This window comes from Ustilago hordei (assembly GCF_900519145.1).
Source record: "Ustilago hordei strain Uho2 genome assembly, contig: UHO2_contig_23, whole genome shotgun sequence".
In the NCBI taxonomy this organism is placed as follows: Eukaryota; Fungi; Basidiomycota; class Ustilaginomycetes; order Ustilaginales; family Ustilaginaceae; genus Ustilago; species Ustilago hordei.
Window position 1 is genome coordinate 161,963 of NW_024545265.1, and position 15,880 is coordinate 177,842.

At 50.8% G+C, this 15,880-nt stretch overlaps 5 protein-coding genes across 5 annotated transcripts; 2 read left to right on the forward strand and 3 right to left on the reverse strand.

Annotated features, from left to right (window-relative positions):
- Positions 1-157: 157 nt before the first annotated feature.
- Positions 158-2,149, forward strand: UHO2_07047 (uncharacterized protein; the record flags this gene model as incomplete). Its single annotated transcript, XM_041556503.1, has 1 exon — positions 158-2,149. The coding sequence occupies one exon, from the start codon at positions 158-160 to the stop codon at positions 2,147-2,149; it is 1,992 nt and encodes a 663-aa protein (XP_041412437.1).
- Positions 2,150-3,474: 1,325 nt separating this feature from the next.
- UHO2_07048 (uncharacterized protein) lies at positions 3,475-7,473 on the forward strand (the record flags this gene model as incomplete). Its single annotated transcript, XM_041556504.1, has 1 exon — positions 3,475-7,473. One exon carries the CDS (start codon positions 3,475-3,477, stop codon positions 7,471-7,473), a length of 3,999 nt encoding a protein of 1,332 aa, XP_041412438.1.
- Positions 7,474-8,475: 1,002 nt separating this feature from the next.
- Positions 8,476-9,117, reverse strand: UHO2_07049 (uncharacterized protein; the record flags this gene model as incomplete). Its single annotated transcript, XM_041556505.1, has 1 exon — positions 8,476-9,117. The coding sequence occupies one exon, from the start codon at positions 9,115-9,117 to the stop codon at positions 8,476-8,478; it is 642 nt and encodes a 213-aa protein (XP_041412439.1).
- Positions 9,118-9,531: 414 nt separating this feature from the next.
- UHO2_07050 (uncharacterized protein) lies at positions 9,532-10,127 on the reverse strand (the record flags this gene model as incomplete). The annotated part of the gene is made up of 2 exons (XM_041556506.1): positions 9,532-9,665; positions 9,836-10,127. 2 exons carry the CDS (start codon positions 10,125-10,127, stop codon positions 9,532-9,534), a joined length of 426 nt encoding a protein of 141 aa, XP_041412440.1.
- A 491-nt stretch (positions 10,128-10,618) lies between these two features.
- Positions 10,619-11,227, reverse strand: UHO2_07051 (uncharacterized protein; the record flags this gene model as incomplete). The annotated part of the gene is made up of 1 exon (XM_041556507.1): positions 10,619-11,227. One exon carries the CDS (start codon positions 11,225-11,227, stop codon positions 10,619-10,621), a length of 609 nt encoding a protein of 202 aa, XP_041412441.1.
- Between the last annotated feature and the right edge of the window lie 4,653 nt (positions 11,228-15,880).

The window sequence follows — 15,880 nt, forward strand, 5'->3', positions numbered from 1 at the left end:
GGCTTTTTCAAGAAGAACGTCGAACAACACCTCAGCGCCCTCCTTTTTTTCCCTCCTGGATTCATTATCGTCATCAACACCATCACTCTTTGACGTTAGCTTCCTGCTGAGAGGCTCCTCGTCTGGAACGGCTAGCGGTGGAAGGAGAGCAGCAGCAATGCCATCCGGTCTTGCGGCGATTCCTCAGGCGCAGTTGTCGTCCAAGTATCGCGATCTTGTCAAGATCGCATTGAAGCCACGGCAGACTCGGGCTTTCGTTCTGGCTGCTATCGCATGGCACCTCTTCTTGACATCAGCTCTGCTCAAGACAATATCGCTATCCATACTTTCACCATCGACGCTATTGGTCAGCTTAGCATCCTTCGGCCTTGGCATTCTGCCTCTGTTAGCAGCGCGGAAGCGGAACCTCTCGCGCATCACATGGCCTCCACCTCGACTTGCTCCAACAAAAGCACAGCGGATCTTGACGACACTTTCGAATGCCGCACTGCTTGCAACCATCTCGCATCATCTTGTCGCTTTTATCGTACTGGCGCTCGGATACGCTGCGCTGCTGACCTCGCAATCGGGTGGATGGGGGCCTCAGATCTGGGTCGAGTCGCATGCATCTTTCTACCTCAACGAACGCTTCCTCTTCCTCGTCGCACAGACGGCGGTTCTCGCTACAGTCTACGCAGTCTTGTTCCGATCCCTTGCTTGGCCAGAGACAGCTGCATCAGCCACCTTTGATGCTGCAGCGCTCTCTTGGGATGCGAATGTGACGATCAAGGATCGTGTCGTGGTTGCCTTTGGCTCGCGCCTTCCTAAAGCTGTAGCAGTTGCAGCATTGACATCGACATCAAGCGTGTTGGTGTACAGCATGATCCGCATTCGTGTCTGGAGCACAGTGTTGCTAGTCATCGGCACACGCGGCTTGTTGCGACGAGTGTTGGTGCCTTCTTTCCGCGTCGATTTCGACTTGTTCCAAGTGACGATGCGATCAACACTGTTCAGCATTGCAGCTGTTTGTGCGGTGGAGACGGCTTACCTGCTGTTGGATGTCTACCTTTCGCATCCGCTCGCACCGGTCAGCAAGTATGCAAAGGATCCTAATCGACTGCTACTCGATGGTATCGACGAGCCGATCATCTTGTTCGCCAACCACGCATTCGTGGAGACAGCTCGACTGAGCGCAGGAGACAAGGAAATGCGCGCTTTGATCTACAAGGATGTCAACTCGGATGTTACTGCATGGGCACACATCCGTGATCGCTGCTTGACTTTGCTCGAGGTGAACAAGCAGTTTGTCGTTTGTCGTGGACAGACAGCTCCTGCAGCACAAACAGCAGCCAAACCTGCAGCTCAGCAAGTCACGCAAACACAGCAGCAGAAGACAGGCGGGCAACCGACAGGCACTATTTGGCACCAACTCGCTGCTGGACAGACAGCAGCAGCAGAATCCAAAGAAGGCGCCAAGCCAACTCAAGCAGCCGGTGCAGCCAGTGCAAACGCCAAGAAGCCTACAGCGAACACCACCGCGTCAGCGTTGGTCAGCATTGGAAGCATCTCGAAAGCAGCAACAAGCGTGATCACAACTGCTTGGAAACTCGTGCCCGCCGATGCAAAGCACGTCCTGTTTGGACCTCGTCGACAGCAATCTCTGCTGGGCGAATCGCCTGCATGCGAGGCAGCATCCATCGTCGGCCGTGACGCAATCCGGGTAGTTGGTGCTGTTGTCTCGCTCAAAGAGCTGCTCTGCCACAGTCTGGAAGAAGACCCGTACGGATCAGTGCAGAAAGATATCAAACGAGTGCTTAGTGCTATGGTGGACCTTGCCCGCGAGATCCGATGTTTTGGGTTGCAGCTGGAACAACGAGCATGTCACATTGACGACAAGTTGACCCAGCTCGAAGCCGAGGCGAACCAGAGCACCAGCACTGCCAAAGACAAACCTCAGCAAAGCACTCAAAAGCCCCAAGGAGAAGGACAAGGGAGAAAGAGCAGGATGGAAGCACAGCAAGAGCTGAGAGAAGCGTGGAAGACAAGTGGAGCTCAAAGCATCGATTTCAGCTTGACAGCGGCGATCACGGAGATCTTGGATACTTTTGCCATGTTTGATTTGCACTTGGGAGCTGAGTTGGAGGTCAAGTTGGCTGATTGCTTGCGTTGACTTGGAGACAGAGTAAAACGGTATGCTGGGTGGTGATTGATGCAAAGTAATGCTCGACATTATAGTAATTGTACACCTTTGACCGAGTTCCGAGATGTCTGATGTCTCTGTGGTGTGGGTGTGGTGTGGGTGTGGTGTGGTGTGCGTTGGTGTGTAGGGTTGTCGGTGAGATGAGATCCGTCTGTTCGCCGTAAGAGGCTCTATCGCTGTGTTTGTTTAGCCTTTGGCTATTTCACGTTCGGCTCGTCTCCGGTGACATTGGAAAGAGAAAGGTGATATCCTAGCATTTATCCGTACTTCCGTACTTGTCACCAGGCCAGCACAGCCCCATTCGGATATCTTCCGATGATCACACGATCGCAACAGCCGTCAAGCAAGATTCGACTGACATCGGAACAAGCCGACACAAGACCATCTTGGACACACACGCCAAACGGCACATCCGAGAGCCAAAAGGCGGCCTTTTCCCACGCCACAGGACACCAAGACTCGGAGCAGCCGGATACTGAAATTGCAGCCTTGGATTTTCTCTGCCTTCTCTCGATGTCTTGCAAATCGCTCAGCCTCGCTTCGTCCCCGCCTTTTTTTCCATAGTTGCTGCCCCCCTACTGTTACCTTTGCTGTGGTCAAGTTCTAGACTGCTCGAGTGCCGCCGAATTTCTAAAGTGTGAGAGCACTGCACAGAGTGAGCGAGGAGAGTGTGCTGCAACTGCCCAAAGATATTCAATCTCGCCTATTTTTCCAGCTTCTGATGGCCTGAGCCTCTCTCCTTCTTCCCCCTCTCCCTCTCTTCCCTCTCTCTCCCCCTCTCCCTTTCTGACACTCTCTGCCTCGCTGTCCATCCGTGCTGAGCTGCCCAAGCCCCCCCAAAAAAAGCTCGCTCGGCTCACATGTCTGCTCATCGCTCTCTCCTTCAGCTTGCTCACCACCATCATCCTCGCCACTCGACATCCCTATTCTCGCTCGATACAGTTGCTCTTATACGCTACCTTACATGCTTAGCTAAACGGTGTTCCATCGATTGGCTTGTCGCCCACTCTTTCTCCTTTTCGCTGCAAACAGCGGTTCATTTGCGGCATCAAGGCTACCATAAGAAGTCTCGCACAGCTTGACAAAGTCGTCGTAAGGCTGCAAGCATATAGCCCCTGCTTCCTAGCTTGCCTTGCTCCGCTTGCCTTGCTCCATTTGACCATGCTTCGATAGAACCAGAATACCTACAAGCTCGCTCGCACAGAAAAGCACACGGCAACGCATATACCTCGTAACGAGACACGACCCGCTCTGCTTCACTCGACAGGCCGCAAATCACTCGACAGGCCGCAAACATGCAGGCTCCGACCCAGGACAACATGTTCTCCTCTTCAGCTGCCAGCCATTTCCAGCCGCCGCAGTATCGAGACGATCAGCAGTATTTTCAGGCTCAGGCACAACCGCAAGGTATGCCTCGCAACGATTTCTCCACCAACCAGTCAATACCTCCTCATATGATCAACCAGCATGCGCAGTTTCAAGGTCAGATGCCTTCACATCTGCAGTCGCACATGACCGCTCCTCCGCCGCCCCCGCAGCAGCAGCAACAGCAGCAGCAGCAGCAACAGCAGCAGCAGCAACAGCAGCAGTTCGCTTTCCAGCATCAGAATCCATTCGCTTCTCCCAACCGCACAACGCAGCCAGACCAATCCATCTTCTCGCCCACCTCACAACCATCCACCATTCCTGCGCAGCGTGCACCTCTAAGGCAGTCGCTACCTGCATCTGCGACCAGCATAGCAGCCTCCTCATCTCAGCACTTTCCAGCCAGCTCGAGCCAGTTGCAAGCTGCTTTGCTCCCCCCAACAAAGCAGCAAGCGCTAGAAGCCAAACGCACTGACCTCACTACATTCGAGGATCCCATCGCCGAAGCCTACATTGCCGGACAAACCCTCGACGAGTCTTTCTACTCAATTGCTCCCCCAGGTACCGTCTGGCCAGCAGATGGAACGATCCCGCTCGATGTCAACTTGATGCTTCCGCCTCTGTCGACAGATCCGAACCATCCTTCACAAGCGTTTGCAACCGCACAGGCAGCCTACGTCCAGCCCTTCTCAGCTAACGACAATGACATCAACGGTGGATCCGACATGTTCCATTCCGCTGCTGCGATGTTGGATCATGCTGCATTCTCGCCTATCACTGAGATCACGCCTGACGCAGAGGGCGATCCTGCAGCGCCCAAGGGTCCTGGCGAGAAAGACAAGCACGCCCCACAGGATGGTGCCAATGGAGGCTCAACATCAGCTTCCGCCTCCATAGACGCTATTCCTCCGCGTCGAAGAACACGTCGAAGGCAAAACATCAGTTGCGATCAGTGTCGAGCCTCCAAGCGAGGTTGCGATTTCCAGCTGCGGCTTGATGCAGATGGCAACGATGTTTCTCAAGGCGGTAGACAGGATGATGACCACACCCTCAACGACAACACTGGTGACAAGCGCAAGATGTCCGATGTTGGCCAAGAAGCTTCTGGAGGCAACAAGCTCGTCTGCTCCAACTGTCAGCGAAGGGGCATTCAATGTACCACTAACTTTGCCGATTCCGTCCGAGAAAGCAAGCAGGCCAACTTCAAGGACGAGCCGATGCCACAAGGCACCAAGAAGCGTGCCATTTCCGACGACTCTTCCGAGAACGGTGTGCGAGCTAAATCCGTCTCCACCGACGGTAGCTCGCCAAGCGCCCACAGCAGCGAAGCAAGAGATCAGCTCATCAGGACTTTCCAAAGTCGAAACGAGTCGCAAATCTTGGCTACTACTGGTCCTAATGTTCGGTTTGCGATGCGCGCTGACTCGCTACTCCTCACAACCAACAGAATGCGGTTGTACGTGCACACGGTTGAGCCCAACGCGAATTTGTGGCTTTCCCGAGCTTGTTCGCCTCTCCGCACAGATGGCGATCTAGGAGCATACATCAAAAGCGCCATTGGTATAGAAGCTCTAAACCTCTCCCAACGACTTTGGGCCTCCTGGCACGTCGACGCACCTTCCTCTCGCAAAGAACATCAACCCAACCTCTTCTACCTCGTCTACGGTCTCGATCATCTCGGCGGCGAAATGGGTGTTTGGGGCGAAAAACCACAACAGATCCCATCCAATTTCGCAACGGAACCCAACCTCTCTGGGCCAGCACAAGAAGCTCAAGCAAGCATCAATGATATCAAACATATCTTTTCCGATGTTCAAGGTATGGGACCAGGTGGTTGGAGGAGGTCCAAGAGGGATTTGATGATAGATGAAGCCGTGAAAGCTGCTATGCTGGCCTATGCTTGCCAGTTTAGATTGGATGATGAAATGACGTCTTCCAGTGTTGATGCAGCCTCGAAGCAGGCTGCGGACGGGAAGAATCATAGAGATGCGCATGATAGGATTGCAACGGCCGCATGGAAGAGGGCTAGATCGCTGATTTTACAGTTGGCTCCGAGGAGGTCGTGTAGGATAGCATATGGGTTGTTTTTGTTCGGCGTAACAGCGCCTCCTCCGGGGGCTTTGGCGGAGGGTGGGGCGAGGAGTGGAGCGGATGCTGCTGAAGATGCGGCGTTCGCACTAGAAACTGCCTCAAGGCATTTGGAGTGGTTTGTGAAGAGGTGTAGAGATTTGCTTCGATCCGTGGATAAAGCGTCGAAAAACCCCTTACTGAGTGGCAATCCAGAGGTGGTCAAGCAGAGAAGGGTTGCTTCCGATTTGATGGGCTTGGCTGAATCGTTGGGTTGGTTTGGGCTGCTGATTGATACAGTTACCCATGTTAGTCAGAATCGTAGATCGAGTATGCGGGAGGATAACTTGGTTTATCAGTCCACTGGGATTGGTTCGGGCACCGACCCAGGCGTGGCTCATGGACCGGTGCCTTCGCCGGGTAGCGCCAATAGTCCACCCGATAGAACAGCGGAGGCTTTGTTTGCGATGCAAGATGCGATCAACCTTCTCCCGGCACGACAAGCCCCACCTGGTGCTTTCCCAGGTACATCGGAATCGTATATGCACGAAGAGTCGGAAGTGGATGGATCCTTTCAAGTGGAAACGGAAATGTCAAGGAGGATCATGGAACGTGCTGCTTGCGCCCGAGACCTCATCCCTGCTCTACTTCGAAATCCTGGTGCCCTAGCCAACGCGATTCCGTTTGACGTGCTGATTGGGGCTAACGATCCAGATGCACCAGGTCCAGCAGGAGGCAGTATTATCAATATCAACAATCCCGGTGGAGGGCTAAACGAACAGGTTGTATTGTTGGGTGTTGCTTGGGGTACAGCGGTAGAGGTGTATATCTGGAGAAGGGTGGGGGTATTGCAAGCTGCAACAGAAGCTTTTCTTTCCATCAATGATCCTGTTCAAGCTCTCGTTGCAGGTGGAGGGAGTATTGTTAGTGAAAAGGTGGACAAGATGGTTATGAACGTGTTGGAGGCCATTAGGTTGTTCCATAACATCTTTGATCATTTGATTGCGAGGGCATTGGATGAATTTGTGCATCTTTCGAGGCAAGGTAGGACAATGCTTTCGTTCTTTGTCATACACATTCATTTGGGTGTATTGCATTTTACGCAATTGGCGAAGAAGATAGAGCAGAAGGAATTGGAGTTGATTCAAGCGTTTAACGCTTCCATTACTGCCAATGCTGGGGGAGGATCACCAGAGAAGGCGGTTGCAGTTTCGCCCATGTCGGTTACTTCCCCCACACCACCCACACAGCAGCAAAGGGGAGGCAAGACTTCCCCCGCCACCACCTCCCCCTCTTCCACCACCTCGCCTTCCTCCACCGCCGCACTCTCCGGGATACCGAAAACCCACTTACGCTCAACCATGCTCCATTCCTCCGTCGAACGTCGAATAGTAGGCCGACAAGCAGCATTCGGAATGGCAAGAATGGCATCGCTAATCAACGCCGAATCCGCATCACTAAAAGCAGCAGCTAAGATGGGTCGTCAACCAAACCCACGCGCACCTAACGACGGGAAGAAACGAAAAGGTTTCTTCTATGCTCCTAACGCAGAAGGAAACGATTTTACCCCCATAGAAGATTCCGCCGATGCGCCCTGGAGACATCCTTATCCTGCAATGGTGGCCGATAGCTTGAAGCTCAGTAGCCAACAGTTGAATGATGAAATTTGGGACCTACTCATAGCCGTTCCGAGGAACGAAGCCGAGCTGGAAGAGTTGATGAACGCTTTCGAGGTGCTACTGGAGGGGTTCGGGAGGATGTTGCATGCTGTGCCGGGGTTAGGAGGGTATAAGGGGACGCTGGATGATTTGAGAAATGCTAGGGATACGGCTAGATTCGTTGCTAGCCAGGCGAGTGTGTAGGTGGAAGAAAAAGGCGCGTTATGGAGGCGGAGTATGAGCAAGGGCGGGCGGGGTTCTTGTGAATCAATCTCATTCTTTTCCTCTTCATACACTGGTCTGTGTCGAGAGATGTTGCTGTGGTGTAGAGGTGCGAATGGAATGTTGGTGTTGAAGAGCGTTCGGCGAATAACGTTGATCACAAGTGTCGATTGCGGTAGACAGCATAACTACGTACAATATAATAGCCAATGTATATATATGTTGCAGTGTTCTGTGTATACATGTGTGATGTAGGGATGTGTTGGGCAGTGGATGATGCTGAAATTATTAGAAGGCTATGGGTATACCGGCTTGCGTCAGGTCGGTCACCCGTTAGAGATCCAGCTACACTGGCTTGTAGATGCTGGAGGAGGGAGGAGATAGTGATCCCTTTGTAGTTTCACATCATGCTCTGCTTCGTAGCATAGATATATAAGAGGCGATACTTAGTCACCTGCTACTGTAGATATACATCATGCATCTGTACTTATCGTTCATTATTGTTGTACGCAACCAAAACAGCATCCTACCACTCAAGTCTGTCATTATCTAACACAAATCTCGGCGCAACTATTGTTAAGGAAAGCACAATCAGGGCAGTCAAGCGAGTGGCGAAATCATTAGCATTCTAAGGAACTAAGTACAAAGCAATAGCAGAAGTATATATGCCTCTGCTGTTGGTTGATATGTGCATGTGTAGAAGAAAGTGACACATATGAGGGTGTGCCATTGTCAAGTGGGATAGGAGTGTTGGTGGGGAAAGCTGAGCATTGGTGGGAGTTGATGAGTGGCAATGCCAAGTGAAGTTTGTGGTCATGTTAGAGCATGAACATGCAGTCATGTGATTTCACTGCCCTCCTCACAAACTGAGCAATCAAGGGGGTTGAGGTCCATCATACCAAGATGTTTCCAGGTGTGCATTAGGAGGTGTTGGGACACCAGTTTTGTTAGGTAGTCTGCATCATTGTAGTTGGTCTTAATGTATCACATGACAATATCACCCTCCAGGATGTGGTTTTGGATGAGATGATACTTGGTGTTGATGTGCTTGAGTCTTGAATGTATTGCTTGGTCCTTCACCACTTGGATGCATCTGGTGTTGTCCATGAAGACAATCAGCATGTGGTCTCCAAAACCAAGCCCTTGTAGCAGATGCTGATGGAAGAGGACCTCATGTGTGGCTGCCAATCCTGCCACATACTCTGCTTTGATGGCCAAATCTGAGACACATTTCTGGATGTGGGAACTCCAGGTCACCATGCTGCTGAACACCTTTACAATTGAGCCTGATGTACTCCTCCTATTCATATTCAGGTCAGAGGCCCAGTTTGAGTCTGTGTAGATGGCAATGGGTGGTTCATCTTTGTTTTTGCTGCCAAGTCTCAGGACTTTGTTGTGCATTTGATTCAGATAATTCACCACCCACAGAGCCACTTGCATGGCCCCTTTGGTGGGTTTGGACATGTGGCAGGCCAGGGTGTTGACTGCAAATGTGATGTCTGGCTGGATGGTGTTTGAGGTCCATAAAAGCTTTCCCACCAGGACCAGGTACCTGGCCTTCAGTTTGTCATTGGTCTCCTTGTTGTTGGGTGCCTTCATCAGGGTGTGGACCATTGGTGTCCACATCTTCTCATGCAGCTGGATCCACTCCCTCACAATTTCCTTGATATAAGTGTGCTGATCCAGGTTGATTGTCCTCCTCTCTCAATCCTGTGTGATCTTGATCTTGAGGAACTCAGTGGTGGGTCCATTATTGGTGATTTTCCATTTGTCGATGATTGCCTTTTTTTGCCTTGTTGATCTGGTTTTGTTGTGTTGATACAATGAGCATATCATCCACATATACCATGATGATCACTTGGGATGCACCCATACCCTTTAGATAGACACAGGGAACATTGAGGAGGGGAAAGAAACCCAGATGACATAGATGTGCATCGAGTGTCTTGTGCCATTCTCAACCAGATTGCTTCAGGCCATACAGACTTTTAATGAGCTTGTACACCTTCCCCACCAGGACTTCCACGCCCTTTGGTGGTTTCAAATAGATGTCATGATGTATGTCATGGGTCTGGATGTGCAGGAAGCAGGAAGATCCATCAACTCATATGAAGGGAGCACAGGAATCGAGAAATTGGGCAGATCATAGGACTTGTGGAAGAGTTCACTGAGATCTGCATGAGAAGTGGCTCTAAGGCAGATCTCACACAAATCAGCATGAGAGAAGATGGTATCATGAATCCTGCCAGGATCAGTAGCAAACAAGATCATATGGAATATTCCACAGAGCTTAAGTGGCAAGGGTGATCATATGATGAAACCAGTAAAGGCTAGTGACACAGACCTTGGAGGTTGCCACCAGATGAGGTAGGGACCCTGCACAACAATGAAGTTGGCACATGGGATGGGTGCTGACAACAGGTAGAAGGGGGGAATGAGGAGGGGTGCAAACTGTGCTCAGATGAGGTGGGAATGGCCCCTGACATTGATGAAATGGTGTGAGGGCTGTCCATCCATGGGCAGCAAGAGACATGATGCTGATGAGCAGCATCGCAGGATGGATAGGAGAGACAGGGAAGAGGAGGAGCAGTGTTGGAGAGACATGTCAGAGTAAAGGCAGCATCGTAAGATGACATTGTGAGGATGATATATAACCCCCCTCCTCGTTGTAGTTGTTGAGTGGATCCCCATCCACTCTACACCATATATTACTAGTTATAGCTTTATGCATAAGTATACCTTAGTACTCAGTCAGCAAGTTGCAATCTCAATAGGTTGCTTCCATTGTAGCATGTGTGTTGTATCACTGCTCACTGATGTCCGAAGGCAGTTCCTAGCAAACCTGTGGTCTGGGAAAAGATAGAACCGAAGGCAGTTGTCCACTGCAGTCTGGGGATCACTTCAAGCATACAGTCGACACACTGGACACTTGTGTCAGCACTACCAGTCCTCTCACTCACACCAGACCTTTGGTGTCAAGCAATACATTCAAGTTATTGATCATGCTGAGCTACCTCTGGATGGAGTGTCCACAGCAGTTAGTCAGAACCTGCAATAGCAAAGTCATTACTGCATCTTTGAGCAAGAAAAGTGATAGCAACATCTCTACTACATTTTTCGCCAAGATTCATAATACCACAAGTGCTGTCACATATCTCGACAGGATTCGTAATAGATGCGGTTCTATTACAGATATCAGGTTTTGGGCGCATGACCGCTGACAATGTAGATCGGCGTTGAGGTAGGCTTGTGTAACATCCACAGAATCTATTTCCCAGTTGAACTTTGCTGCAATTGTGAGAATGGTCCTGATCATATCCCTGGGCACCACTGGGGCAAAGATCTCATCGAAATCGATCCCCTCCCTCTGAGAGAAGCCTTGTGCACAGAATCTAGCCTTGAACTTATATGGAACATTGCTTGTGTTGGTCTTGACCTGTAGGACAAGTTTGGAGTCCATGAGGTTTGTGTCTTTGGGCCAGTCCACAGTCTCCCAGATATGCATGCTCTCAAGACCATCCATTTCTGCCTTGATCACCTCATGCCAATGTATCTGATTGGGTCTGGTTAATGCTTCTTTCACTGATGGATTTAGATTCATGACCAAAAGTGTATATACATTTTCATTGTGATATTCATTGGCATTATACTCCAGAATGGGTCCAATATTTGCTAGTTTGTTGTGGCGCCAGAGCTTCTCCTGGAATTGGTGCATCTTGGCAGCAGGCAGGAACATTCTTGGGTAAATGCAGAGTGTCATGGGCCTGGATGCTCAAGAAGCAGGAGGGTCACTGGTTCATATGGAAGGAGCACAGGTATCGAAGATCTAGTCGATACCAGCAGAGAGCATGGTTGTAGTGCAGTCTCCATGGAGACCATGGACTCCTACAGACTCACATGCAAAGGAGGACACGAGCCACATGCGAGGAGGGCCAGGCACAGCCACAAGGAGGACCAAGCTCAAGGAGCAGGCACAGCCACAAAGAGGACCAAGCTCAGATGGTTACCACTCAGGGGCTTGAGAGACAAGAGTCAAAGGAACTGTCACTGGTCAAAGGAGAAGGAGCAGTGTATAGGACACTAGCAGGCAGGTCCTGAGGAAGAGGAGCAGTGTCGAAGGAGTCGACACCACTCAAGAGGCACAGGGGTGCCAAGCAGGAGAGGCCCCTGAGCAGTACTCAATGAAGAAGGTACTCTCTGGAGAGAGAGCAGGAGCAGCATCGCTGGCGATGCTGTGAAGAGGTATATAACCATGCTTTCTCATCATCATAGGTCAAGTGGATCCTCATCCACTCTACTCACCATACAACTAGTCAATACTTTAGAAACATAAGTACTCATTAGTTACAGTCAGCATAGCAGCAATCTATCAAGGTGTCATGGGCCTGAGTGCGCAGAACGAGGAAGGACCGAAGTTCATATGAAGGTAGCGCAGGAATCGTGGAATCGGGTAGATCGTCAGAGCTGTGACAGAGTTCACTGAGATCGGCAGTAGAATCAGCTCTATGGCAGATCACAGCGAAATCGGCACGAGCATCGTCGATATCATGAATCCCACCAGAACCTGCAGCAAGCAAGATCGTGTGGCAGATTCCGCGGGGATCGGTAGTAAGGATGTCCATATGACGATTCACATGTGAGAGGGACCAAGCTCAAGTGACATGCAGACGGTTACCACTCAGGGGCCCACAAGACAGGAGTAAAAGAGAACTGTTGCTGGTCAGAAGTAGGAGAGCTGTGTAAAGGACACCGGCGAAAGGGACATGAAGAAGAGGAGCAGGGTCGATGAAGTTGACACAGCTCAGGTAAGACAGGAGGGACAAGGTCTGATACGGAGGAGATGCCTCCTTGGAGACACCTGTACAATACTTGACAAAGAGGGTACTCTCTGGAGAGAGAGAGCAGGAGCAGTGTTGCGGGCGATGCTGCGAAGAGATATATAGGCATACCTTCTTGTCATGAATGGTCGAGTGGATCCATCCACTCTACACTCATCAAGCAACTAGTATTACTTCAAAGCAATAAGTAAATGATAGTTCACAGTCAGCATAAGTAGTAATCAACAGATTGCTCCTCATCGAAGCACATGTGTTGTATCACCGTTTCCTGACGTCCGAAGGTGGTGTCATGGGCCTGGATGCTCAAGAAGCAGGAGGGTCATGGGTTCATATGGAAGGAGCACAGGTATCGAAGACCTAGCCGACACCAGTAGAGAGCATGGTCGTAGTGCAGTCTCCATGGAGACCATGGACTCCTATGGACTCACATGCAAAGGAGGGCCAAGCACAGCCACGAGGAGGACCAAGCTCAAGGAGCAGGCACAGCCACGAGGAGGACCAAGCTCAAGGAGCAGGCACAGCCACGAAGAGGACCAAGCTCAAGGAGCATGCAGATGGTTACCACTCAGGGGCTCGAGAGACAAGAGCCAAAGGAACTGTCATTGATCAAAGGAGGAGGAGCAGTGTCGAAGGAGTCGACACCAGGTCATGAGGAGGAGGAGCAGTGTCGAAGGAGTCGACACAGCTCAAGAGGCACAGGGGTGCCAAGCAGGAGAGGCCCCTGAGCAGTACTCGATGAAGAAGGTACTCTCTGGAGAGAGAGCAGGAGCAGCATCGCTGGCGATGCTGAGAAGAGGTATATAACCATGCTTTCTCATCAATAGGTCGAGTGGATCCTCATCCACTCTACTCACCATAACTAGTTATCACTTCAGCATAAGTATACATTAGTTTCAGTCAGCATAGCAGCAATCTATCAAGGTTGCTCCTCATCGTAGTGTGTGTGTTGTATCACCACTACCTGACGTCCGAAGGCGCCCATAGCAGGTTAGCGGTCCGGATATAGATAGAACCGAAGGCAGTAGTCCACTGCGGTCCGGGGATCACTTCAAGCATCAAGTCAACCCACTGGACACTCGTGTTGACGCCACCAACCTTATCACCAACACCATCAACCTCATTATCATCAACGCCACCAACCTTATCACCAACACCATCAACCTCATTATCATCGACGCCACCAACCTTATCACCAACACCATCAACCTCATTATCATCGACATCACCAACCTCATCACCAACACCATCAACCTCATCATCATCAACACTCACACCAGACCTTGGTGTCATCATAACATTGATATTGATCGTGCCGAGCTACCCCTGAACGGAGTGTCCACAGAGGTCAGCCGAAACCTACGATAGTATATACAACAAACGCCACCTGCTGTCACTGCACAACTTGATAGTCACCGAGTATCTCGAGACAATAGCTGTCGCACAGTTTGATAGTCACCGAGTATCTCGACAGACCGACCTGGGTTTCAGGCGCGAGACCCCTGACAGGTGGTTCGTAGCAACCAGCAGTCCGGATAATCATAGAACCGAAGGCAGACGTCCACTGTGGCCTGGGGATCACTTCAAGCGTTAGTCAACACACTGGACACTTGTGTCGGCGTCAACATTCCATACCCACACCAGACCATTGGTGTCAGTGTCAAGCTCACTTAGAGTCATATTATAGGTTGATCGTGCCGAGCTACCTCTGGACAGAGTGTCCACAGCGGTTAGTCGAAATCTGTCATAACGATAATACAGCTACAGATTCTAACGAGAAAGGTGACAGAGAAGGCTCTGTCGCATATTTCACTAAGAATCGAAATACCATTAGCACTGTCGCATAATTCGACAGAATCAGTGATAGTACTGATACTACTACTGATATCAGGTTTCAGGCGCGCGACCGCTGACACAAGGTTGCTCCTCATCGTAGTGTGTGTGTTGTATCACCACTACCTGACGTCCGAAGGCGCCCATAGCAGGTTAGCGGTCCAGATATAGATAGAACCGAAGGCAGTAGTCCACTGCGGTCCGGGGATCACTTCAAGCATCAAGTCAACACACTGGACACTTGTGTTGACACCACCAACCTTATCACCAACACCATCAACCTCATTACCATCGACATCACCAATCTCATCATCAACACCATCAACCTCATCATCATCAACACTCACACCAGACCTTGGTGTCATCATAACATTGATATTGATCGTGCCGAGCTACCCCTGAACAGAGTGTCCACAGAGGTCAGCCGAAACCTACGATAGTATATCCAACGAACGCCACCTGCTGTCACTGCGCAACTTGATAGTCACCGATACCGAGACAATAGCTGTCGCACAGTTTGATAGTCACCGAGTATCTCGACAGACCGACCTGGGTTTCAGGCGCGAGACCCCTGACAGATGCTACTACAGCAGTCCTCAGCTAGACACTCACTCCCAAATGCCACATCACCACCACTAAGAACTGGGTCTCGGCCAATTCAAAGTCCAATCCCCATACGTCAACCCACTCAACCTTATCCAGCTTGATCACCAGCACAAGCAACTACACAAGCAACTACATGAAACCTAAACCGACCAACTAACTGACCCCTTCCTCATCATCCCACCCAAACCTCGAAGCAAGGAAGCCCTGCTCCAACAGGTATCAACACCTGTCATGTATGCAAGGGTATCGGCCATTGGGCCAGAGACTGCCCCAGCAGGAGGATAGACCCTCTTAGCTCTCGACCCATGGGACCAAAGGTCATGGTCACCACAGCAGACCCCTTCGAGGAGGCCACTGACTCAGGAGATGGCCACACAGGCAGCATTGAGACTGACCCCGAGGCCATGGACCTCAGCTCATACCAGCAACCCATGGACCTCGACCATGAGGAGGAGGAGCACGATGATGGTGATGATGAGGGAAATGCCAGTGGGGTGATGCACTGATGGCATGCATTGCTCTACAAACCTCCTCGCCATCACTCTGTATATATCAAGATTGTCAAGTATGTTTCTCTACCAGTGGAGGCAAAGCAGTACTGGAGCTCTCTGGAATGGTTCAAGACCATCCTGCTCAGATACTAGCTGATACCAGTGCTGGTTTGTCCATAGTCTCAGATTCTTTCATTAGTAAGTACCAAATACCCACAAAACCCATAAAAACAAGATCGATCCATGGTGTCACCAGACACCAACTCTCCATCAATAGTTCTGTGAGCATGCAGGTATCTATTGGTACACACAATCTGGGTGTGGTTGAAGCTTCAGTGGCCGACACTGCTGACTATGACCTCATCCTGGGGTTCACTGAGCTACGGAGACTCAAACCCACCATACAATGGGATACGGGCCAGCTGGAGTTCAAGACTCAGGAGCAGGACTGACCCCCAAGGAGACCCCCTGAAGCAGCAAGAGCAGGGGACCTAACCATGAGGAGACCAACCCTCCATGGTAACGAGTTTGTCTCAGCAGAGTGCATACTACAAGCAGCTCTGGAAGATGGACCCATAGGGTTCATGCTGTTAGAGGAACCACCATCATCACTCCCGGCCTTTG